This window comes from Ranitomeya imitator, chromosome 6 (assembly GCF_032444005.1).
Source record: "Ranitomeya imitator isolate aRanImi1 chromosome 6, aRanImi1.pri, whole genome shotgun sequence".
Lineage (NCBI taxonomy): Eukaryota > Metazoa > Chordata > Amphibia > Anura > Dendrobatidae > Ranitomeya > Ranitomeya imitator.
In genome coordinates, this window is record NC_091287.1 from 31,138,872 (window position 1) to 31,165,249 (window position 26,378).

The window sequence follows — 26,378 nt, forward strand, 5'->3', positions numbered from 1 at the left end:
CAACCACACCCCCAGCACTGATTAGCAGCTTTCTATTACTAAATATTAAAATAGATGGAATACATAACCAGTCTATAATAACATCAAATTAATTCCCATGTTGTAGATTAATTGCCAAAATTGTAATAGGGGACTGGATAGGACCATATCAGACCGACTGCATATTCACTAAGAATTTAACCACACAGAAACAAGCAGTCTCAAAGTCCAAATATACAAACGTGCAAAATACTTTATTCAATAATAACAGGTAAAACAGCAAGTGAGAAATTCCCCGTGCCAAATCCAGCACACACAATGAGGGACAGGTAGGGGCGCATGTGTCTACCAAGCATCCATGTTAGAGTACAAACAATGCAAATATACGGTAATCATGTAAGGATAAAGTCAAAGTGACCCAGCAACATGGACGTTTGAGGCATACTATTAATTGCAAGTGCAGCGGGGGTACATACCCAGAAGCAAGATGTCAGGCCACACTCACACACCACTCCCGTCCACCCCGACGCGTGTTTCGGCTCGTACCTTCCTCAGGGGGCGTGAATGTAGAAAGAAAGCAGCTAATCAGTGGTGAGGGCGGGGTTATACAGCGCTCAGCATTCAGAGCTATGCTAGATCTGCAGCAGAGAAAACTGTGATTGTATCACAACTGCTGCACCCAGTAAACTAAGTGATACATCGCCGGGATCAGAGTCTCTGCTCCTACATCATTCTGCTGTCAGATTATATAGCAAAAAACCTGCTGACAGATTCCTTTTAAAGAGAACCAGAAATTCCCCACAAAGGTGTAGCACTGAACCAGACTCTGTTCTACACTGATGAGGGGTGAAAAACCAGAAACAAGTTTTCTGTAAATGTGTTTCTGGCTCGATATTTATCCCTGGCTGTGTCGCAAGGTTTGTTAAAGGGTTGGACGTTGACTTATAGGGTAGATATTCTAGGAGGTGTTTGCTATAGTCCCTTTTGATCTGTATGTGAGCTACTGTGCCATGACTTTATCAGAAATTATAAGAATGATTGGAAATCTTATGTTACCGGGTTTTAGAAATGGTTGACGTCGCTCATAGAAGGTTTCTGTACATGATGCTTTTCATTCAGCGTCATGTGTTTGCTCATGGACTGTGGCCGGGAGTAACAGATGTCTGTTTCTCACCTTTTATATTTCTACTATTTACCTACTATTGTTCCTAAAGTTACACCTGGAAGACCCAACGTAGAGCAAATACCACAAAAATGTCCGCGGCACCAGTACAATATCAGACTAATTGTGGTAATTGGTATGAGAACTTTCCGTGGTGTCACTTGTGTAATTTGGGTTTTGGTATATGGTGAATAATTGGCACTTCTGGGCTTTATACGGAGGCCCAAGTACAATATTTGTATGTCTCAGTGTGATTCCCGACCCTCCTCACCCTGTTATTATTTCACTGAGAAACTGCAGCTGCATCCCCCTCCTCCCTCTGTCTTTACTGTGTTACTGATGACAATTTTTGGGGGGTATTCAAGAATTTCCAGTATGTAGAGTCTTTTTTTTCCAGGGCTCATAAATGTCTGTTTTTCAAGCAGAAGACGCTCCAGGAAAATCTCCTTTTCTCTGATGTTTCGTAATCGTAATTTCAAATTCGTTCTTTGGTTATTTTCTGAGCGCTTTTTTGGGCATTTTTATTCCTAGGTGGTTTTACAGTGTTTTTACTGTCATTTTATGGACTTTTAAAAAAAAAAAAAAAACATATGCAATGTTGAAAACGCTATCAGAAATACTGAAAAATGTGCATAAAAATTAAAAAATATGATAGGCAGTATTCATTTGTGTGTCAAATTAGCAGCACTGTGGATATAATTTAACAATTTCAACTACAGACTGCAGAGAAAATCCATAGTGTAAAAAAGGTGCCGCCCCAGAAGAGCGCTGTGAAAAGTCTGAACCACGCCTGCCTTTTTATTGGTGTAGAATGGACCAGGGCCAATGACAGCAGAAAAAAGGCAGGTGAGGTGTGACTCACAGCACTCCCTTGGCCGCTGTGGTGGATTGATATCACAGAGCATTGTCTGGATTCCATAGAAGTTGAGTTGGTTCTATACACAAGGGTACCAGCTGTGCTTTACAGCCAGCATATGTGGGTTGGTCCATCCTGTTCGTGACGCCAAAATGGAACGCCCGCCAGGGCCGTGGGGTACTCGGTCCAGTACTTAAAGGGATGTGTCACGGCAGCGGCAACCCGGTCCGTGGCCCTGGGAGCCCATGTTAAGGGAAAAGTCTTTAAAGGGAAATAAAGTTTGTGTTCATGATGCCACGTGTGGTTTTCGGTCAAAGGGGACCGACGCTGCTTAAAGGGGTCCACTGGGGTGATGTTGTCGCAGCAGCAGGGATGGTATGGCTTCCCCCAGGGCTTCCGATTTATAGATGGAGATGGTGGGTAGGGTAGAAAGAAACGGAGGACACAGGTTTGCAGTCTCTTTACCTGGTTTACTGAAGACTTCAGGCAGCCACAGTCCAGGGCACCAGATCACAGGACAGGCAGGGTCCGGCCAGCTTGGAAGCGAGTTCAGAGTCCCCTTTACCAGGTGGAGTTAGAAGCCTTCCTACTGGTGTAGTCCCTTGCTGCCTGTGGCCTCATGTATTCTTTCTGTCCTCCTTAAAGGGTAGGACACTAACCCATATGACAGGTGGCTCGAGCCTTTTTATAGGGTCTCTATCACGACCCGGGCTCTATGCGCCACTGTGTCTTCAGGTGTTAGGGCGGACAGGTGACGTGCAGTCCAGCTGCCCTGCCAGTTTCTGCTGTGAGTCTTGGAGTCCCTCACTCACAACCTCAGTCTTCTGGCTACCTGTGTCTGCGCTCTGCAGGAAGGTGGCTCAGTCGCAGCTATTCTCCCCAGGTCTCACTCTCCTGTGCTTCGCTTCTCCTACGCGCTCACTACAATCTGTTCTTCTTTCTGTGTTATCTCTGTCCAGGAGCTGCAGTACCCTTCCGGCTGCACAGCCCCTTCAGTCCTTCCGACTCTCTCTCTGCTCTCTTCTCTGTCAGACTGACTGAACTCACTTTCTCTCCAGACCAGAATATCTATAGGGGAGCCACCCACAAACTGGATCAGAGCTCCCCCCTTCTGGCCTGGAGTGTGAACATGTTGCATGCTTGTGTTTACCTGATAAAGATGATCCTCCCTCGCTTCCAAGCGTGATATCACTCTTCCCGTGAGGAAAGCAATGCCACTGTGACAACCAGGACCCTGGGGTGTCACAAAAGCCCCCTCCGTTCCCACCATGAATCCCAAACACAGGCTCAAGTCTCCTTATAAGGCCGGAGTCACACATGCGAGAAACACGTCCGTGTCTCGCATGTGAACAGCAAGCTCTGGCGCCGGCACTTCGGAGCGGAGCGTGCGGCTCCATGTTTTGCTATGCGGCCGCACGCTCCGCTCCAAAGTGCCGGCGCCAGAACTTGCTGTTCACATGCGAGACACGGACGTGTTTCTCGCATGTGTGACAGGCCTAAAAGTTTGAATCACTCCTCCCCTACTTTGCCATTCTAAAAATAATTGGATTTTTTTCTCTCTGCATCTGTAAAAGTCCGATCTATGAAAATAGGAAACTAATAAACCCATATGATGAACAATGTAGACAATTACCAGAAATGCCACTTTTTAGATGGCGCACCTGAGCCTCTACCCAAAAAAATTTGAAAATGATCAAATCATCGTTTGTACCAAAAAAAAAAAAAGACTTCAGCTTGCCAAGGTGAAATAAAAACAACTCACACAGCTCGATTGACAGGAAAAAAAAAGCTCCAGATCTCTGGAAATGGCGAAACAAACCAAAAATAACTTTATTCCATTTCATCCCACTTGTAATGTTTTTTTCCTTTGTTTGTGCATCATGTGGTTAAATGAACGGTTTTTGCAGGATGAGTTGTATGTTTGTTTGAGTTATACCAAACTCTAATATGATGATGGAGAAATATAAAAAAAAAGTTATGGCTATTGGAAAAAGTGGAAGGAAAAAATAAAAGTGAAAAAATAGAAAAAGGCCCAATTGGAAAGGGTTAAATGGTGTGTCCATGATCACAAAAACCATGGCTGCTTTCTTTCAAAAACAGAACCATCCTCGGGTTGTACGAGGTATTGCAGCTCAGCGTCATTCACTTCAGTGGAACATAACTGCAAAATTGGACAGGTGTAGTGCGGGTTTTCACTTTTCTTTACACCGCTCCATCCAACGCATTGGCATTGTGCTTGGTGATGTACGGCTTACATGCAGCTGCTCGGCCATGAAGCCCCCCGTGTTTGTTCTGATGTTATACCAGAGGGGGTCTCCACTTCGTGGCTGAATTGCTGCGGTTCCTTCCACTTCTCAACAATATTACTCGCAGGTGATGGGGGAAGATCCAGGAGGAAGAAATGTCATGAACGGAATTGTTGCCCATTGGCTCCTATTACAGGACCGCACTTGTGTCAGTGAGCTCTGCACCACCGGCCGGGCTGTCATGTAAGTTAAAGCAATAGAGCGGGATATTATAGATATAGATCATACATCGGGTGTGATGGGGCTGGATGTTATACACTGGGATGAAATAGGGCCGGAGCCAACCCCTTTCATATTAACCCTTTTATCTAAATAAGTCCAATATTCTAAGTTTATTACTTTCTTTGCCTATCTTTACAGATGTGGGAGTCTAGTATTTCTAGAAAAAAAAGCCTCCAAATGCCTTGCATAGATAAATCAAAATGATATAATTATGCCTACCTGCAGCCACCACTAGGGGGAGCTTAGAAGCTTACTGAATGCTGTCTATAGCACAGTATGCAGTGAGCTCCCCCTAGTGGAAGTTGCCGGTAGCCAAAATCTTATGCTATAATTCCAGGTCTATGCAGGAGATTTGGAGCCCTGTTTCAGAAATACAAAACTCTGATCCAAGTAAAAATAATATAAAAGATAATACACAACAGCCCGATTCATTATTACATATGAACTTTTTTGTTCGTCTACTTTTTGATGTTTCCATTGCACTTTATTTCTTTTACCTTCCTCCTTTTTAAATTTCTTTTAAATTTATTAGGGTTTTAGAGGGTGGTGACTTCTTAAAAATTCACTACGTTTTTGCACACATGTACTTCAGCGTCCTCCCCCAGGTGTGATTTTAGATTATTGTGCAAATATTGCAAAATTTTATTAGAACATGACAACTTTTTTTTTTTTTTTGTTAAAATACTACAGAAAGAAAAAAAAAAAAGATTAAAGAGAGAAAGAAAAAAAAAATTTATTTTGTGCAAAATTCGTGAACCGTGTGCGCCGTTTTGAAAAATTTGGTACAGAAGCCGTCAACAAATACTACAAAGTAAAGAAAGTAAAACGTTTTTAAAGCCCCGCTATTGATGAGCGGCGATCAGCGCTGGGTCTGCACCACTTACCGTGCACGGTGACCTCAATCTTCTGCGTCGCGGACATGGTGGTCTCCCCTTGGATGTTGACCTTGACGGTGTAGTTCCCCTCGTCGCTCACGTGTAATGAATTGATCAGCAGGGAGGCGTTGGGCGGATTCATTGTAAACTTGTGCTGGAATTCCAGATCTGGTATAAATGTGTGATTGATGGACGTCAGCAGACATGCAGGGGGGGCCGGCGGCCTTTCAAGCAGCCAAATGATCTGCACGGCGGATGCGGGAACGTGGACGTCATAGTGGATGGGCAGAGTAAGAGGCTGACCCTCGATGCCATGGATAGTTGGAGATGGCGCGGTTAGCTTCACTGCAGAGCAGGTGGCAAATACTGCAAGAAAAAAATAACAAAAATGCAGAATGAGGTTCATTTTTTTTTAATCTAAATTGTTCCCACATTTAAAGGGATATGCATAGTTAAAGGGAATATCTGTTCGGCCGCAGGTGGTCAGTAGAGCAGTGCTGGAAAAATACGTTCGAATATTCGACAGCCGAAACACATGGAGCGATTGTCTAACAAGCAGGTAATCCATATACAGGTCCTTCTCAAAAAATTAGCATATAGTGTTAAATTTCATTATTTACCATAATGTAATGATTACAATTAAACTTTCATATATTATAGATTCATTATCCACCAACTGAAATTTGTCAGGTCTTTTATTGTTTTAATACTGATGATTTTGGCATACAACTCCTGATAACCCAAAAAACCTGTCTCAATAAATTAGCATATCAAGAAAAGGTTCTCTAAACGACCTATTACCCTAATCTTCTGAATCAACTAATTAACTCTAAACACATGCAAAAGATACCTGAGGCTTTTATAAACTCCCTGCCTGGTTCATTACTCAAAACCCCCATCATGGGTAAGACTAGCGACCTGACAGATGTCAAGAAGGCCATCATTGACACCCTCAAGCAAGAGGGTAAGACCCAGAAAGAAATTTCTCAACAAATAGGCTGTTCCCAGAGTGCTGTATCAAGGCACCTCAATGGTAAGTCTGTTGGAAGGAAACAATGTGGCAGAAAACGCTGTACAACGAGAAGAGGAGACCGGACCCTGAGGAAGATTGTGGAGAAGGACCGATTCCAGACCTTGGGGAACCTGAGGAAGCAGTGGACTGAGTCTGGTGTGGAAACATCCAGAGCCACCGTGCACAGGCGTGTGCAGGAAATGGGCTACAGGTGCCGCATTCCCCAGGTAAAGCCACTTTTGAACCATAAACAGCGGCAGAGGCGCCTGACCTGGGCTACAGAGAAGCAGCACTGGACTGTTGCTAAGTGGTCCCAAGTACTTTTTTCTGATGAAAGCAAATTTTGCATGTCATTCGGAAATCAAGGTGCCAGAGTCTGGAGGAAGACTGGGGAGAAGGAAATGCCAAAATGCCTGAAGTCCAGTGTCAAGTACCCACAGTCAGTGATGGTGTGGGGTGCCATGTCAGCTGCTGGTGTTGGTCCACTGTGTTTCATCAAGGGCAGGGTCAATGCAGCTAGCTATCAGGAGATTTTGGAGCACTTCATGCTTCCATCGGCTGAAATGCTTTATGGAGATGAAGATTTCATTTTTCAGCACGACCTGGCACCTGCTCACAGTGCCAAAACCACTGGTAAATGGTTTACGGACCATGGTATTACTGTGCTCAATTGGCCTGCCAACTCTCCTGACCTGAACCCCATAGAGAATCTGTGGGATATTGTGAAGAGAAAGTTGAGAGACGTAAGACCCAACACTCTGGATGAGCTTAAGGCCGCTATTGAAGCATCCTGGGCCTCCATAACATCTCAGCAGTGTCACAGGCTGATTGCCTCCATGCCACGCCGCATTGAAGCAGTCATTTCTGCCAAAGGATTCCCGACCAAGTATTGAGTGCATAACTGAACATTATTATTTGTTGGTTTTTTTGTTTGTTATTAAAAAACACTTTTATTTGATTGGATGGGTGAAATATGCTAATTTATTGAGACAGGTTTTTTGGGTTATCAGGAGTTGTATGCCAAAATCATCAGTATTAAAACAATAAAAGACCTGACAAATTTCAGTTGGTGGATAATGAATCTATAATATATGAAAGTTTAATTGTAATCATTACATTATGGTAAATAATGAAATTTAACACTATATGCTAATTTTTTGAGAAGGACCTGTATGTGCTACAATTGTCTATCAGCCGCCGGGATTCGAACATATTTTTCGAGCACGCTGGAGACACTGAGTTAGCACCCGAGCATGCTCAGATAACACCTTATCCCAGCACGCTCGTTCATCACTAACCATGGTCCTGCAAATCTTTTACTCAACTCCAGGACTACATGAACATTCGAGAACAGCTATGCTACTTGCGGCCACCACTGACAGACAGCTATTGCCATCTCTGCCATAAATGTGTGAAATAGGAAAACCCCTTTAAGCAGCAAAGGAATTTTTCAGGGACACAAACCTAAAACAGTAAGTTCTGTAATATAGCCTTCAGCTTTGGTTCCCATCTGGCTCTGCACAATGCAGGACAGCACATAACCACAGCAGTGAGTTAAGGGGGCTGGCTACATATAATTTATTTTTTTATTTATTTATTTTTAAGCAAAGCCAGCCCCTTCTCTGTCAATCTATATACATAATTGTCTAAGGGGTACTTCCGTCTGTCAGTCTGTACTTCTGTCATGGATATTCATTGGTCGTGGCCTCTGTCTATCATGGAAATCCAAGTCGCTGATTGGTCGCCGCAAAACAGCCACGACCAATCAACGACGGGCACAGTCCGGAAGAAAATGGCCGCTCCTTACTGCCCGCAGTCAGTGTCCCCGGCGCTCCGCTCCCCGCAGTCAGTGTCCCCGGCGCTCCGCTCCCCGCAGTCAGTGTCCCCGGCGCTCCGCTCCCCGCAGTCAGTGTCCCCGGCGCTCCGCTCCCCGCAGTCAGTGTCCCCGGCGCTCCGCTCCCCGCAGTCAGTGTCCCCGGCGCTCCGCTTCCCGCAGTCAGTGTCCCCGCTCCCCGCAGTCAGTGTCCCCGGCGCTCCGCTCCCCGCAGTCAGTGTTCCCGGCGCTCCGCTCCCCGCAGTCAGTGTCCCCGGCGCTCCGCTCCCCCTCCCCGCAGTCAGTGTCCCCGGCGCTCCGCTCCCCGCAGTCAGTGTCCCCGGCGCTCCGCTCCCCGCAGTCAGTGTCCCCGGCGCTCCGCTCCCCGCAGTCAGTGTCCCCGGCGCTCCGCTCCCCGCAGTCAGTGTCCCCGGCGCTCCGCTCCCCGCAGTCAGTGTCCCCGGCGCTCCGCTTCCCGCAGTCAGTGTCCCCGGCGCTCCGCTTCCCGCAGTCAGTGTCCCCGGCGCTCCGCTCCCCGCAGTCAGTGTCCCCGGCGCTCCGCTCCCCGCAGTCAGTGTCCCCGGCGCTCCGCTCCCCGCAGTCAGTGTCCCCGGCGCTCCGCTCCCCGCAGTCAGTGTCCCCGGCGCTCCGCTCCCCGCAGTCAGTGTCCCCGGCGCTCCGCTTCCCGCAGTCAGTGTCCCCGCTCCCCGCAGTCAGTGTCCCCGGCGCTCCGCTCCCCGCAGTCAGTGTCCCCGGCGCTCCGCTCCCCGCAGTCAGTGTCCCCGGCGCTCCGCTCCCCGCAGTCAGTGTCCCCGGCGCTCCGCTCCCCGCAGTCAGTGTCCCCGGCGCTCCGCTCCCCGCAGTCAGTGTCCCCGGAGCTCCGCTTCCTGCAGTCAGTGTCCCCGCTCCCCGCAGTCCGTGTCCCCGGCGCTCCGCTCCCCGCAGTCAGTGTCCCCGGCGCTCCGCTCCCCGCAGTCAGTGTCCCCGGCGCTCCGCTCCCCGCAGTCAGTGTCCCCGGCGCTCCGCTCCCCGCAGTCAGTGTCCCCGGCGCTCCGCTCCCCGCAGTCAGTGTCCCCGGCGCTCCGCTTCCTGCAGTCAGTGTCCCCGCTCCCCGCAGTCAGTGTCCCCGGCGCTCCGCTCCCCGCAGTCAGTGTCCCCGGCGCTCCGCTCCCCGCAGTCAGTGTCCCCGGCGCTCCGCTCCCCGCAGTCAGTGTCCCCGGCGCTCCGCTCCCCGCAGTCAGTGTCCCCGGCGCTCCGCTTCCTGCAGTCAAGTGTCCCCGCTCCCCGCAGTCCGTGTCCCCGGCGCTCCGCTCCCCGCAGTCAGTGTCCCCGGCGCTCCGCTCCCCGCAGTCAGTGTCCCCGGCGCTCCGCTCCCCGCAGTCAGTGTCCCCGGCGCTCCGCTCCCCGCAGTCAGTGTCCCCGGCGCTCCGCTCCCCGCAGTCAGTGTCCCCGGCGCTCCGCTTCCCGCAGTCAGTGTCCCCGCTCCCCGCAGTCAGTGTCCCCGGCGCTCCGCTCCCCGCAGTCAGTGTCCCCGGCGCTCCGCTCCCCGCAGTCAGTGTCCCCGGCGCTCCGCTCCCCGCAGTCAGTGTCCCCGGCGCTCCGCTCCCCGCAGTCAGTGTCCCCGGCGCTCCGCTTCCTGCAGTCAGTGTCCCCGCAGTCAGTGTCCCCAGCACTCCGCTCCCCGCAGTCAGTGTGCCCGGCGCTCCGCTCCCCGCAGTCAGTGTCCCCGGCGCTCCGCTCCCCGCAGTCAGTGTCCCCGGCGCTCCGCTCCATACTCCCCTTTGGTCACCGCTAACACAGGGTTAATGCCGGCGGCAACGGACTGCGTTATGCCGCGGTAACGCATTCCGTTACCGCCGCTATTAACCCTGTGTGTCCCCAACCTTTTACTATTGATGCTGCCTATGCGGCATCAATAGTAAAAGAAAGTAATGTTAAAAATAATAATAATAAAAAAAACTGCTATACTCACCCTTCCATTGTACGCTGAGCCGCTCGCGCCTGCCGCCATCTTCCTTTCCCAGCGATGCTTTGCTAAATTACCCAGAAGACCTAGTGGTCTCGCAAGAATGCTAAGTCATATGGGTAATTTCACAAAGCATCTGGGGAACGCAAGATGGCGGCAGCCGCGCGCCCATCTGCACAGCGCCGTTGGATCCCAGGGAGCGGAGAGACAGGACGCTGAGGAGCAGCGACCAGAATGGTGAGTATGTTCAACTACAAGGGGCCCTCGGATGGTTAGGTGAGTATGTTTATTTTTTATTTTTTAACCTGTGACATACGTGGCTCGGTACTATAGTACGTCACTGGGCAATATCCTACGTGGCTCTGTGCTGTATACTACAAGGCTGGGCAATATACTACGTCGCTGTGCAATATACTATCTCGCTCTGCAATATACTACGTGGCTCTGTGCTGTATACTATGTGGCTGGACAATAAACTACGTGGCTCTGTGCTGTAAACTACATGGCTGGGCACTATACTACGTGGCTCTGTGCTGTATACTATGTGGCTGGGCAATATACTACGTAAATGGGCAATATACTACGTGGCTGTGCAATATACTTCGTGGGCTGGGCAATATACTACGTGGACATGCATATTCTAGAATACCCGATGCGTTAGAATCGGGCCACCATCTAGTATACAATAAGGGGCTAGATTAGCTATCAAAATAATCCAGGGTTTCCAAAAGGAACAAATAATGCTGTACGAGTAACTACTTAAAGCTGTTTGTATATTTTTGGTCCCTGAAAATCCCCTTTACATTTTGGGGCTTGCAGCTGAGCGGTTTATTTGTGTATTGATGATGGATTGTAAAGTTATTAAAAATCACAACCAGACAGGTCATAAAAGGAAGGCGGTAACGGGAGCTATAAATGGTGACATCACCCTCCTTTACTGTCCGGGTCACTGATACACCGATACTAGAGGTGCAGTCCAGCCCCAGACACAGTGCTGGGCACAGTCTAGTAATCAGTAGGCAGCAGATATTGACACAGACCTGTATTGTTGGAGCGACTTGTTTGCATTTCCCTGTTTATCTTTAGCTATAAATGCAAACTGTGCAGGTACATAGAACCCTGGACACATCGCATTTCGCTCCCAGTCACTCTCCAGTAGATATTCATGTGATGACGAAGGGATAGAAAAGGTAATATTAGTAAATCGCCATTAAATTACCATGGCATCAGGATGGAATCTCCCTTCATAGCAACTACCAAGGGGGTTCTAAACTCCAAACCAATCACAACAGTTGGCCATTGACAGTGAATTAAAGAGGTTTCTCCAAAATTGCAAGTTATACAGGATAGGGGGAAAACTTGTGGTTTTGGAAAAAAAAACCTCTTTAATCCAATGTGTATGGCCAATTTTACAGTCCATCCATAGAATATTGGTTATGTTGCTGATCAGTGGGGATCTGAATGCTGGATCTGCCAGTGAACCCGAGAGAGTGGCTCCAGAACCTCAAGAACACGGCTCTATAAAGGCGGACATGATCATGCCCCATTCATCGTCTATGGGACTGTCGGAGGACGCAGAGAACCGTTCTCTTTTACTACTACCAGTCTAATTGCAGATGTGAAGGCCGACCATGCTCAACTTCACTCCATTAAAAAAAAAGGGGTTTTGCAGAGCCCAGTTTTTGAGCTTCCGTAGACTAATTCTCGGATTCATTGGGTGATTCAGCAGTCAGATCCCCTGGGGTCAACCCCAGTGACCACCACGTTATTCCCTATCCTATGGGTAGAAGATAACTTGACATTTTTAGAAAAAAAAATCCATTAATGACAGCCTAGTTCATCAAGACCGCCTGGCCATCTATTAGGAATGAGGACCCCTCGACTCTCCACCACGTGAGAGAAGGTAACCACATTGAATTTTAATGCCAATTATTATGTTCTAAGGGAGGATAAGCAGCTTCCTCCCATCTCCTCAATAAAAACACGTGCATGCTCGTCAGAATCGAGCATTCGTGTATGGGGGATTTGTCAGGAATACCAATCAACTGAATGAATCCTAAGGACGTGCCACTTACCACCAGATGCCAATTGCCACAATTTCCCCCAACTCCATTACTCTTGTTACAAGGCTTTTCCCCCTTAAATTTAGAAGTGAATTGATGATACTAATTACCCGTAGAGGCCTTGTGCACACGATGTCAGAGCCACAAGCGCCAGGGGCCAAACACATCCCTAGGGCTCCATTCAGCTGACAGATAACCGAGTGTCTCTTCGGCATGCCCGGGGCTTGTACATGTTGGCACACCGTATTTACTGTACTGAACAGTGTATTATAGCCTATGCGGAGACATTCGGCACAAATATATTTACCGCGTACTATGTATCGGAGGCTTGGATGCCTTGGTGTGTCTATATGGCGGCATACTGCGTAGTCGATGTACGGTATGATTTGACAGAAGGCTCAGATATGACATGAGTAGATGTTATATTAAACCCCAGAATATGCAAATATATCTCGTGAAGTTGGATAAGTCTGTCCATAGGGCGCAAATATATATGCACATACCATGCAGTATACAGTATATACACCATGTTCCAAATTATTATGCAAATGACTTTTTTCTCGGATTTTCCTAAATGGTCGGTGCAAATGACAGTCAGTCTAATAAAAGTCATCACCTCTTAGATTATACATCAAATTTTACTGAAGAAACCTCTCAATGATAACAGTATAATCTCCGAAATGAATAAAAACTCAGAATGCACTGTTCCAAATTATTAGGCACAGTAGAATTTCTAAACATTTGATGTTTTAAAGAACTGAAAATGCTCATTTGTGGAATTTGCAGCATTAGGACGTCACATTCACTGAACAAAAAAGCTATTTAACTCCAAAACCTCCTAAGAGGCCAAGTTACATGTTAACATAGGACCCCTTCTTTGATGTTGAAGCGCCCCAGAGACCTGGTCGTTGCAGTATAGCACTCTGCCACTAAGGGGAGCAGCGGTACGTCTGATGGCACTAAGGAGTTCTCCTGACCAGGTATCACTAGAACACATTACACTTCACACTCCGGCCACTAGGGGGAGAAAAAGGCTTTATTTATTGGGCCCCTCCTCACACTGGTAAAACTAGGGGCTGGGGAGGAAGTTAGTCAGAAGCTGACTGGGTTGGAACCAGGCAACATCCCGTGGCAGGGGGTGTTGCAGGGAGAAGGCACAGGGGGGTCCCTGTCAGGCGTGGGAACCTGGCAGGTGCCTAGCGAACAGAGCAGAACGTAACGGAACAGCGCCTGCACACCCTGCGGCGGTATCCAGGAGAGAGACACGAAGGGAAGGATATTGTGGAACAGTGTAAACGAGATCAGCACAAAGGAGAGCCAGTAAGAGTCGTGATGAGAGAGGAAGGCAACATCTTACTGAGGCGCGTAGTCGGTGGCCGGAACACCGCGGGAGTAACTGACTTCAGGCCTTACTTCAAATTCCGCTGGACAGTTAATCATAGGTTGGATGTCTACCTTCTACACCTACGAAGACATAGGGGGCAACATTGGGAGAGGGGCGTCTCTAGGGTCCCGGAAGACCTCCAAGCCTTCCCGTCAAACGGGTGGCGTCCTAGCCATAACATATCTGGGGGACGTTAGAAACTAGTAACATCTGGAACCAAAGAACGAGAGAGAAAGCTGTAGAGAACGAACGAACGAGAGCAGCAGTTGTGAGGACTATTCCGAATGCTCAGCAGGGTAGGACTACAACACAGGCGCTATTGGTAGGCAACGATTTCCATCTGCGAAGGAAACTCTGGATGTGCCCATCGAACCGGCTGGTCTCTGATAGCCTGGTTGAACGTGCTCTGGATTGAGGATATTGAAGCCTTCAGTAAAGAGGTAAAGAGACTGCAACCCTGTGTCCTCGTTATTGCCTGCACCTGACACCATCACCATCTACATATCTGGGAAGCCCTGGGGACATACTTCACCTGTGGGAAGGTATTCCACCCAGCTGCCATTCCATCACCCCAGCGGACCCCACAGCAGCATCGGTCACCCTGACCCGAACACCACAGGTGGCGTCACGAACCCCTGACAGACTGTACCACCACCTTCATTGGATGCCCCTTAGCAGGGTCGCGGACCGGGTCTAGCCACCGTGACAGCCTCAGAACCGAGCAGAAAGGACCGGTACCGAGTGACTTGTGGCCCTGTGTCTGGGGGCGATCCAATGTCACCTTCACGGTTCTTGAATCCATTGAACTTGTGAGTTTTTGGAGAGTTTCTGCTTGTGTTTCTCTGCCTCCCAGAGCTGCTGTTTTGATGTGAACGGCCTCTCACCCTCATAGATCTTTTGCTTGATAATACTCCAAAGGTTCTCTATAGGGTTGAGGTCAGGGGAAGATGGTGGCCGCACCATGAGTTTATCTACTTTTATGCCCATAGCAGCCAATAACTCAGAGGGATTCTTTGCAGCATGAGATGGTGCATTGTCAGCATAAAGATGATTTTGCTCCTGACATGTGTGTTAATGGGACATCATCTCTTCAGTCAAGTGAATACAGACTGATGCAGAAAACCCATATGGTAGCGCGAGTTTAAACAGATAACTACTTCTCTTTTTACTTCTATTTTCATTTCTCCTAGGCCTCATCTATCAAGTGTCTAAAAGCAAAACTATACTTGTTGTCCATAGCAACCAATCGGAGCTCAGCTTTCATTTCCTAAACTGCTCTGGGAAAATGAAAGCCACGCTGTGATTGGTTGCTATGGGCAACAAATAACGTTTTGATAAATGAGGCCCTGTGAACAAAGATGTAGCAGTAAAAACTCCTAAACTTTCCACAGCCTCATTAACCCTTCTCCCTCTTTCAGTAAAATTTTCTTTTTGGGGCCTTTAGGTTGTTTTTTTTTCCCCCTTTTTGGCTAAAGCAATCAATGTTTTACCTTTCCGTTGATATTGGTATGAGTGCTTGTTTTTGGGGGGTGATTTGTAGTTTTATCTGCTCCATTCGCTTTGCCATGTCACGTAGTGAAAAAAAAGGAAAAATTTCCAAGTGGAGCAAAAAGGTAAAAAAAAAAAAAAAGAACAATTCCACCATTATTTTTTTGAGGGTTTGTTTTCATTGTGTGGTAAAAATCCTCCTGGCAATAGGATTCCCCAGATCAGTACGATAAGATACCAAACTCATGTATTTTTTTCTCATTTATTTAAGTGGTGGAAACATTTTTGGGAAAATCTGAAAAAATATATAGAAACAAGTTTGATGATGCAATTTTATGAGACCCGTAACTTTTCTATTTGTCATTCAATGGAGCTGAGGGGATTTGTTTTTGTGTTGCAAGTTGGTGTTTTTACTGGGACCATTCTGGGGAACATGGTGGCGTTTGGATCTCTTTTTCTATTGCATTTGAATGGAAATATATATGTGTATATATGTGTATATAGTATCAAAAAAAGAAAAACTGCACAAAATAATGGAAAAAAGTGGACTTTATTGCCTGAACGGCGTGGCAACGTTTCGGATACAAAATCCTTTTTCAAGGCTTGAAAAAGGATTTTGTATCTGAAACATTGCCAACGCCGTTCAGGCAATAAAGTCCACTTTTTTCCATTATTTTGTGCAGTTTTTCTTTTTTTGATACTATCACTGGAGGCTTTTGGACTGCTGGTTGGGAAAGCTCTGCACGGTATTGAGGTATTATTGGATGCTGTTCCAATGTTTTTTTTCCTTTTTTTTTCTATATATATATATATATATATATTTTAAACTTTTTTTAAATTATTTTTTTAGTCCCTTTAAGGCCGGCGTCACACTAGCGAGTTTTACGGACATATGAGCGCATAAAATACGTCCGTAAAACACGCATTACACACGTCCCAATTATTCTCTATGCCCCTGCTCCTATCTGCCGTATTTTACTGATCTGTATTATGCGGCTTTCTACGGCCGTAGAAAATCGCAGCATGCTGCGTTTGTCACCGTATTGCGCAAAAAAAATCGCCAATGAAAGTCTATGGAAGCCAGAAAAATACGGATTACACACGGACCAGCAGTGTGACTTGCGAGAAATACGCAGCGTTGTTAGAGTTCTACGCAGCGGTAATTCATTGCGGTGTACAGTAAAATCACACTGACAGGTTACAATAGAATAGGTAGAATAAATGTGTACACATAGAATAGGTATATATATATATATGTCACTGAGACACATATATGTGTATATATTAATATTTAATACAGCGCTAGATAGCTTAAAAGCCGGTAATTCAATTTCCGGCTTTTGCTATCTCCTTCCTAAACCCGACATGATATGAGACATGATTACATACAGTAAACCATCTCATATCCCCATTTTTTTTTTTGCATATTCCACACTACTAATGTTCGTAGTGTGTATGTGCAAAATTTGGCCGTTCTAGCTATTAAATTAAAGGGTTAAATGGCGGAAAAAATTGGCGTGGGCTCCCGCTATTTTATTCTACACTCAATCCATCTGAAGACCCTCGCTCTGTAACAAGGAAAAAATAATAAACCAGCAATATACATACCTTCCGAAAATCTGTAATGTCCCACGATGTAAATCCATCTGAATGGGTTAAAATATTTTACAGCCAGGAGCTCTGCTAATGCAGCGGTGCTCGTAGCTGTAAACCCCGGGGAATGAAGGTAAAGTAGGTCAATGACCTATATTTACCTTCATTTGCGGTGAGGCGCCCTCTGCTGGTTGTCCCTCGAGCGTGGGAACTTTCCTAGAAAGCTCCCAGGCTCGAGTTCATATGAGGACAACCAGCAGGGGGCGCATCACCGCGAATGAAGGTAAATATAGGTCATTGACCTACTTTACCTTCATTCCCCGAGGTTTTGCAGCCACGAGCACAGCTGCATTAGCAGAGCTCCTGGCTGTAACATATTTTAACCCCTTCAGATGGATTTACATCGTGGGACGTTACAGATCTTCGGAAGGTATGTATATTGTTGGTTTATTATTTTTTCTTTGTTACAGAGCGAGGGTCTTCAAATGGATTGAGCGTAGAATAAAATATCACAACAACCTTTGTGTTTATTTCATTAAAATACTTTTTAATAATGTGTTTGTTTGTTTTTTAACCCTTTACTACTATTGGATTAATAATGGATAGGTGTCATAATTGACGCCTCTCCATTATTAATTTGGCTTAATGTCACCTTACAATAGCAAGGTGGCATTAACCCTTCATTACCCCATATCCCACCGCTACACGGGAATGGGAAGAGAGTGGCCAAGTGCCAGAATAGGCGCATCTTCCAGATGTGCCTTTTCTGGGGTGGCTGGGGGCAGATGTTTTTAGCCAGGGGGGGGCAATAACCATGGACCCTCTCCAGGCTATTAATATCTGCCGTCAGTCACTGGCTTTACTACTCTGGCGGAGAAAATTGCACGGGAGCCCACGCCAATTTTTTCCACCATTTAACCCTTTAATTTAATAGCTAGAACGGCCAAATTTTGCACATACACACTACTAACATTAGTAGTGTGGAATATGCAAAAAAAATGGGGATATGAGATGGTTTACTGTATGCAATCCATGTCTCATATCATGTCGGGTTTAGGAAGGAAATAGCAAAAGCCGGCAATTGAATTACCGGCTTTAAAGCTATCTAGCGCTGTATGAAATATTAATATATATACATATATGTGTCTACTGACATTATATATATATATATATATATATATATATATATATATATATATACACAGTATATATGTTTTTATGCTTTTTTTTTTACACATGGATCCCTTGTATATCCGTATGTTGGTTTTGCAAGCCTGCGAGAAAAACACGCAGTACGGATGCCATACGGATTACATACGGAGGATGCGATGCGCAAAATACGCTGACACACCCTGCCTACGGAGGAGCTACGGACCACTATTTTGGGGACTTTTCTGCGTATTACGGCCGTAATATACGGACTGTACTGTCTTACGCCGAGTGTGACGCCGGCCTAAAGGGTTTTTTTCTGAAACATGAAACATCATAGTAATGCAGGATATAGTGAAAATAAAATGTCCCAAATGTTCTGCATATCCAAAATTTTCCGCAGTTTTGCAATGTTCTCCGGTTGCTAAATGGTAAATGGAATTATCTCCGGCTTTTTTGCCATCTCTAAATATAGCCGTATTAGATCACAGTCTGACAGGTTTTTGCACAGATTGCTCTTCTGGAATAACATAGGCTTATTAAAGTAAAGTTATTTTCTTACATAGAAAAATGCATCAAATTTGGGTTATTATCCTATAAATAAATGTTCCGTGTAGATCTGAGCTCCAAGAAGAAGCACAGGTTATCGGTTAATAATATGGAGAGAATGAGAAGAAATAATTATGTTCAAAATAGCAGAGGAAAGACAAAGAAGTCAGAGGCAAAGAGTCTTTTGAAAATTCCTGATAGTTTAAATTAGTTTTTTTAGACATCACCTATTGTGAATGGTGGATCCTGTGTTATCTACTGTATATAGAGGTGTTATCAGTCATTGTACAGGAGGAGGAGGAGGTGAGCTGTGACATCACCTATGGTGAATGGTGGATCCTGTGTTATCTAGTGTATATAGAGGTGCTATCAGTCATTGTACAGGAGGAGGAGGTGAGCTGTGACATCACCTATTGTGAATGGTGGATCCTGTGCTATCTACTGAATATAGAGGTGTTATCGGTCATTGTACAGGAGGAGGTGAGCTGTGACATCACCTATTGTGAATGGTGGATCCTGTGTTATCTACTGTATATAGAGGTGTTATCAGTCATTGTACAGGAGGAGGAGGAGGTGAGCTGTGACATCACCTATTGTGAATGGTGGATCCTGTGCTATCTACTGTATATAGAGGTGTTATCAGTCATTGTACAGGAGGAGGAGGTGAGCTGTGACATCACATATTGTGAATGGTGGATCCTGTGTTATCTACTGTATATAGAGGTGTTATCAGTCATTGTACAGGTAGAGGTGAGCTTTAACATCGCCTTTTGTGAATGGTGGATTCTGTGATATCAGCTGTGAATATAGAGGTGTTATCAGTCATTGTACAGGAGGAGGAGGTGAGCTGTGACATCACATATTGTGAATGGTGGATCCTGTGTTATCTACTGTATATAGAGGTGTTATCAGTCATTGTACAGGTAGAGGTGAGCTTTAACATCGCCTTTTGTGAATGGTGGATTCTGTGATATCAGCTGTGAATATAGAGGTGTTATCAGTCATTGTACAGGAGGAGGAGGTGAGCTGTGACATCACATATTGTGAATGGTGGATCCTGTGTTATCTACTGTATATAGAGGTGTTATCAGTCATTGTACAGGTAGAGGTGAGCTTTAACATCGCCTTTTGTGAATGGTGGATTCTGTGATATCAGCTGTGAATACAGGTGTTATCAATCATTGTTATCCGGACAGATATAATAATGAAACTACTGAAAAGTCCTCTGTATACAATAGGAGGCATGAGTCAAAAAGTTCCAGTTGCAAGTGAAAATTGCAAGATTTGTAATTTTTGGAAGCAAATTTATCAGAACTATTACCAAAATGTCAAGACACTTCTGGTAAAATTTGGATCAGTTGGTATGTATGGATTTCCATTATCTAAGGTGGTCTAGATTGGTTAAGGGGTAATTAATACATAGGTATAGGGTGGTTTAGTGGTTAAAGAGGTTCTCCCATAATAAGGTTTTTGTGATTTGCTTATAGCAGTCTGTGCAACATGTGGGACACAACACAACCCCATTCACTAAAATTGCACTGCAATGTCATGGCTGCATACCAGAATCTTTGGCCTCGTGTTGTGTGTCATGACCAGATGGGTATAAATGTTCACAGTGGAAAAATGTCTGTGAATGTGCCGCTCTCCTTATTAACGTGATTCCGAACTTGCCAAGCAAGGAAGCATGGAGAGAACTGCAAACGGGAGCCACATCTCTTGCACCTTTATGCCATATATCGTATATATGCTGGAAATGTCCCAGACGGGACAACCCCTTTATGATACAATTTCTTTTATTGCTGCATCGTTATTACATGCTGCAATCCACAGGTCTCAGATTAGACGCGCTAATGTCTTTCATAAAGGCCGTTCTTAACAATAGCTTGTGTCATCAGTGTATACACGAATATTAAAAAGCAGAATGGATCAATCACATTACTGAGAATGTAGCAAATAATTGCAGATATCTATAAAAAAAAGTTCTCATAAATAGATACATTGTGCAAAATCTATATATATAATTGTCTAAGGGTTTTTCTGTTTGTCTGTCTGTCTGTCCTGGAAATCCCGCGTCTCTGATTGGTCGAGGCCGCCAGGCCTCAACCAATCAGCGACGGGCACAGCATGGCGACGATGATGTCATAAAGGTTGCCTCGACCAATCAGCGACGGGCACAGTATCGACGTAGATGTCATAATGGTTGCCATGGCGACGATGATGTCATAAAGGTTACCTCGACCAATCAGCGACGGGCACAGTCTGCCGCGAATTCTGCAATCATCATTGTCCATATACTACGGGGACATGCATATTCTAGAATACCCGATGCGTTAGAATCGGGCCACAATCTAGTGATATTAATAAATATACAACAAATCTTTTATCTCGTAGACCTCGGGGGAACTCTAGTGTCTAAATGCAAAATCCAAGAGGCCTTCGTACTCTTAAGATGCTTCTTCCAATCACTATCCACCTCTTATTGGTTTTTGTACTGGAAACAGTCCTGAAGTAGTTAAAATTTGATGATAAATTGTGGAAAAGGGGTGAATATTGCCATCCATTACATGGCCCCATTTCACAGTCTTTTCTGAGCCAAACCCAAAGCCTCATAGAACCCACAATCGGTCCGACTATTGTGCCGGGTTACTTTGCAGGTGTATGAGGTTGTAATGTCTGACTCTGATTATTTCTGATGATAGCCCCTTTAACATGACCCACCATCTTCAGAATCGGAAGGGCAGAGGTGTCGGCCCACAGTGGGGTTATTTTGTCTCTGCATTGGCTTTTTAGGACATGAAGAGAAGGGAACACTGAGTGGAGGAAACTGAGCTCACAGCGACATTAGGGCACCCGGTATAGTTACTGGAGGAGGCATCTCATGAATAAGGAAACTTCTTCGATTTTACGTTTAGATAGGTTTCCCCAAGGTCTAAATTGGAGAAATTATCAGCTTTATACTATTAGTATTATTTTGCATTTTTCATGCATAAACTGATGATAGTGTGGGAAGAAAACCATGCGAACACTGACACAACAACTATCCTCTGGAAAGGTAGTAATTGTTAGATAGGTGTAGGTCCCACCTCTTGGACCACCAACAATCACCAGTATGAGGGTTTTGTTTCCATAATTCTCTATGGCTCTCACCTGGCCACAGAGGGACTTAATAGAACATCTAGTCGCGCATGTGCCAGAAGCGCTCGGCTATTTACGGCTTTCACGCTCAACTTTTCCAATGACTTCTACAGACATAAAAGCTTTTATGATGCCAGAAATGTTTAACAACCCTGAATCATTTATGGTAGTTCCTCTTCTTTAAATCATCCTAAAAATGTCCAAGTTTCTAAAGGGAGTTTCCACATTGTCTCACAATGATTTATCCTACATCTAGGATATATCATGGACAGTGGAAAGAAGCAACACCTGTGAGGACTGGTTAGTGTAAAGTGTATCTATGCATCTACTTCCACGCGTAACGTTCTTGGATGTGGACCCTCATGTCACTGTGATTCCGTGGTGGGAACAGATGCAATGGCAACTGTGAAGATGTGAGGGTGTGGGTTGTAATAATCACTTAGGTAGGTTAACGACACAGCTATTTTTTATCCCTTACATCCATGGTCTTACAGCAATTCTGGGTAAGTGGTCACAATACAATGTCCCCAGTCCACAAGATCCTAAACCAGGATCAGTGGTTCCACTGCCCCCCCATACCAGGAGATACCCAATGTCACCCAACTTTTGGTTGGCGGGTATCACCCGCCAGTATAGTCTCCAATTACAGCCTATGTTCCTCCAGACAACAGATATCACGACTGTAGCACGTGTGTCCCACTCCAGCCAACAACAGTTCTTAGAATAATTCCTCAAATCCAAACAACAGATCCCATGATCATAGCACGTGTAACCAGCTCCAGACGGTAACCGATCTCCAGTCTCCATAGGCCATCCATATCTGGGCAACTAAGCAAATGATCCTCTCCCCTCGACATCACTGCACCAACTCCTCACTAAATATGTGGCTTATTGTTCAACTATCCTGAGATCAGCCCCTGGATGGGCAGAAGTGTTCACAGCCTCCCCCTTAAACAATTGCTTTTAGCTCAAAGAATGAAGGGTATTCCAGAAGCCCAGTCTCCAGTCTGTCCACAGGACTGTACACTAGGAATACCCCCTGCAGAGAGGAACAAAGACACACATGTCCCCACCAAATGCAGGACAGAAATGCTAATGTAGGCCTTATGTATACATGAGATCCAGCCGCCACATCCTCCTCTCCTTACTAATTTCTTATGTATACAGCACCAGCACATTCTGCAGCACTGCACAATTTGGAGGGAACATGTATAAACAATATCAGACATTGTAAAGTAAGACATCATTCAACAATATAAAAACTAGGAGTGAGTCCTGCTCAATCTATAAGGAAGTACAGATGACACAAAAAGTAAAAAACTGCAGGTCATGTATGGTCCAGCCAACTTTATCATAAGTAAAGATGCATGAATCGGTCACCAGACAGTATCGGTGTATACCCAGGGACAAAGTGCGTGGGAAACTGATGAAAGAAGGGACCAGATTCTGGTGATTGATAATTATAATAATAACAATCCGCAATTGCTGTGCCCATGCTGCGTATTTTTCCGCGGCGCAATCGCATCGCTGTAAAATACGCAGCATGTTCATGTCTATTTTCTGGAATCGCGGCGATTCCGCCACCATAGAGTTGTATTGGAACACTTGAAATCCACAAATATTCAATTTTTTGCGGATTTCAAGTGCATTTGCTGCAGTTTTGTAAATCAAAACCGCAGCAAATAGGAAGTGACATCATGGGCATCCCATGAGCATCCCCGTAATCCAGCAGAATCAGTAATGTAAGCATCAAAATATGCAGATTTTCTTGGCTGAGACGCCACTGGGTCTGCATTTGTGGTATCTTGAATCCAACAAGAAAATCAAATGTAGAAGAGGGGTTGGACTAGGAAATGACCTCGTAGGAGCCTCTTTTTTTTTTTTGTCCCAACTTTATTTGTGCTCAAAAACGCTTAAAAAAAGCCTAGAAAAAACGCATCAAAATCCGCATTTGTTTTCCCTGGCAAGGATGTGCGGTTTTGATGAGGAAAAATCTGCTTCTATTCTGCAACGTGGGCTCATAGGCTTAGGTAGGCTGGGTTCACACTGCGTTGTGTGAACCCGTTTAACGGACTACATTACACCGCGGCATAACGCGGTGTAACGTAGTCCGTTAACGCCGCCATTACTTTCAATGGCAAACGCATCGCTAGAGCACGCCCATAATGGGCGTGCGCTAGCGATGTGCCGTCATTGAGTGATGGACACAAGACGCGGGTTGCAGCGTTTCCGGGTCCGTCACTGCTAGTGCAGTGCTAAAGTCGGCACTTGCATTAGTGCAGTTCGTTTAACGGATTTGTTGAACGGACTGCACAACGCAAGTGTGAACCTACCCTTACAGTAATGGTCCAGCCATCTTGAGGGAGTGGGGTATAGATAAAGTCTGCATGAAGTAGTCACCAGCCAGTATTTGTGGTGCTGTTGGGTGCGGTGGAGTTTGATGGAGGGTTATTCTCAGTGAGTGGGCAACACACACACACATAATGACTTTGATTAGGGAACGTGATAGGCCGCTCTGAACAAATGTGTTTTGAGAGAGCGTCTAAAACTGCAAGTTGTGGATAGTCCTAATTTATTTGGGTAGAGCATTCCAGAGGATTGGTGCAACAAGGGACAAGTCTTGGAGCCGGGAGTGGGAGGTACTCGAAAGTGGTTTGCAGAGTGTAATGAGCGGGTAAGTTGATAAAAAGAAATGAGGGAGGAGATATAGTGGGGTGCCGCACCGTGGAGAGCTTTGTGGGTGAGAACAAGTAGTTTGAATTGGATCCTATAATGAATGGGCAGCCAGTGCAACAACTGGCGAAGAGCGGACGCGTCCGAGTACAGGTTAGCCAGATGGACGACCCTGGCTGCCGCATTAAGGATGAACTGGAGAGGGGAAAGTCGAGTAAGGGGGAGGGCAATTAATAGAGCATTGCAGTAGTCCAGGCGGGAGTGGATCAGGGCGACAGTGAGGGTTTTTGTTGTTTCCATAGTGAGAAAAGGGCGGATTCTAGAGATGTTCTTTAGGTGTAAAGCGGCACAAGCGGGCAAGAGATTGTATATGGGAGGTGAAGGAGAGATTGGTGTCAAACATAACAACCAGACAGCGCGCCTGATGCCGGGGCATTATTATGGTGCCACCCACGGAGAGGGAAATATCAGATTTAGGGAGGTTAGTAGATGGCGGGACCAGAAGAAGTTCAGTTTTGGAAAGGTTGAGATTCAGATAGAGTGGACATGATGTTGGAGACTGCAGACAGACAGTGACGTTCTGTAGTACAGCCGAGGTAATGTCAGGGGATGAGGGGATGACGTGTATAGTTGTGTGTCATCACCATAAAGATGGTACTGAAAGCCAAATCTGCTGATGGTCTGTCCAACTGAGGCCAGGTAGAGAGAGAAGAGAAGGGGCCAAGGACTGAGCCCTGAGGGACCCCAACAGTGAGAGGAAGAGGAGACGAAGTGGAGCCAGGGAACAATACACTAAAGGAGCGGTCAAAAAAATAGGAAGAGAGCCAGGAGAGAGCAGTGTCCTTAATGCCTAGTGACTGGAGCAGGAGACAGTGGCCAACAGTGTCGAAAGCTGCAGAGAGGTCGAGAAGAATGAGCAAAGAGTGGTCACTGTTACATTTTGCTGTCAAAAGGTCGTTAGTCACTTTGAGTGCAGTTTCTGTCGAATGTACGGGCGGAAGCCGGAGTGTGAAGGATCTAGGAAGGAGTGAATGGAGAGGTAATGGGTAAGGCGGGAGTAGACCAGGCGCTCCATGAGTTTAGAGATGAAGGGGAGATTGGAGACTGGTCTGTAGTTATTTGTGCAGGATGGGTCGAGAGAGTTTTTTTTCAATAATGGAGTAAATTATTAAAACAGAAAAGAGAAAAGTTATCAAGGTGATGTGACATACATGCCTAAAAAGATGTCAGAATAAACTTGATTGTCTGGGTTAGTAAATTCCAGAGAACAGGTACAGCATGAGAGAAGTCTTGGAGACAAGAGTGGGAGGTTCATGTTATGGAAGATGTTTGTGTAACACCCCAGGTTCCTGGTTGTTACAGTGGCATTGCTTTCCTCATGGGGAGAGTGATGTCACGCTTGGAAGCAAGGAAGGATCTCTTTCATCAGGTAATCACAAACATGCAACATGTTCACACTCCAGGCCAGAAGGGGGAGCTCTGATTCAGCTTGTGGGTGGCTCCTATATATATATATATATATATATATATATATATATATATATATATATATATATATATTCTGGTCTGGAGGGAAAGTCAGTCAGTCTACCAGAGACAGGAACTGAGAGCAGTCAGTCTGTCAGAGGGACAAAAGAGAGAGGAAGTGAGAGGGGCCATACAGCCAAGAGAGGTGCTGCAGCTCCTGGAAAGAGAGCAAGGAAAGCAGAACAGATTGCAGAGAGCATGAAGGGGAAGTGAAGAGCAGGAGAGTGAGGAGCTGAGGGTTAGCTGCGCCTGGGCTACCTCCACACTGAATCACAGATACTGGTAGCCGGAAGGCCGGGGTTGTGAAAGACTCTATGTCTCGCAGCAGAAACCGGCAGGACAGCTGGATTACAAGTCACCTGTCCGCCTTTACACCTGAGGACACAGTAACGCATAGAGCCCGGGACATGATAGAGACTCTGTAAAAAGGCTCGAGCTACCTGTTGTACTGGTAGTGTCCCACCAACCAGAGGGACAGAGAGAACACGTGAGGACCTTGTGAGAGGCCTAAGGCAGCAAGAGACTACAACACCACAGTGCTAGATGGAAGGCTTCCAACCCCACCTGATAAGAAGGACTCCCAATTTGCTTCCAAGCCGACCGGACCATACCTACACCTGTGATCT

General features: G+C 45.9%; 1 protein-coding gene across 1 annotated transcript in view; it reads right to left on the reverse strand.

Moving 5' to 3' along the window:
* HEPACAM2 (HEPACAM family member 2) overlaps nucleotides 1–26,378 on the reverse strand; it is a 96,752-nt gene that overhangs the window by 56,047 nt on the left and 14,327 nt on the right. Inside the window, exon 2 of the mRNA XM_069729397.1 lies at nucleotides 5,410–5,766. Coding sequence (XP_069585498.1) covers nucleotides 5,410–5,766 — 357 coding nt within the window. The remainder of the gene's footprint in view (nucleotides 1–5,409; nucleotides 5,767–26,378) is intronic.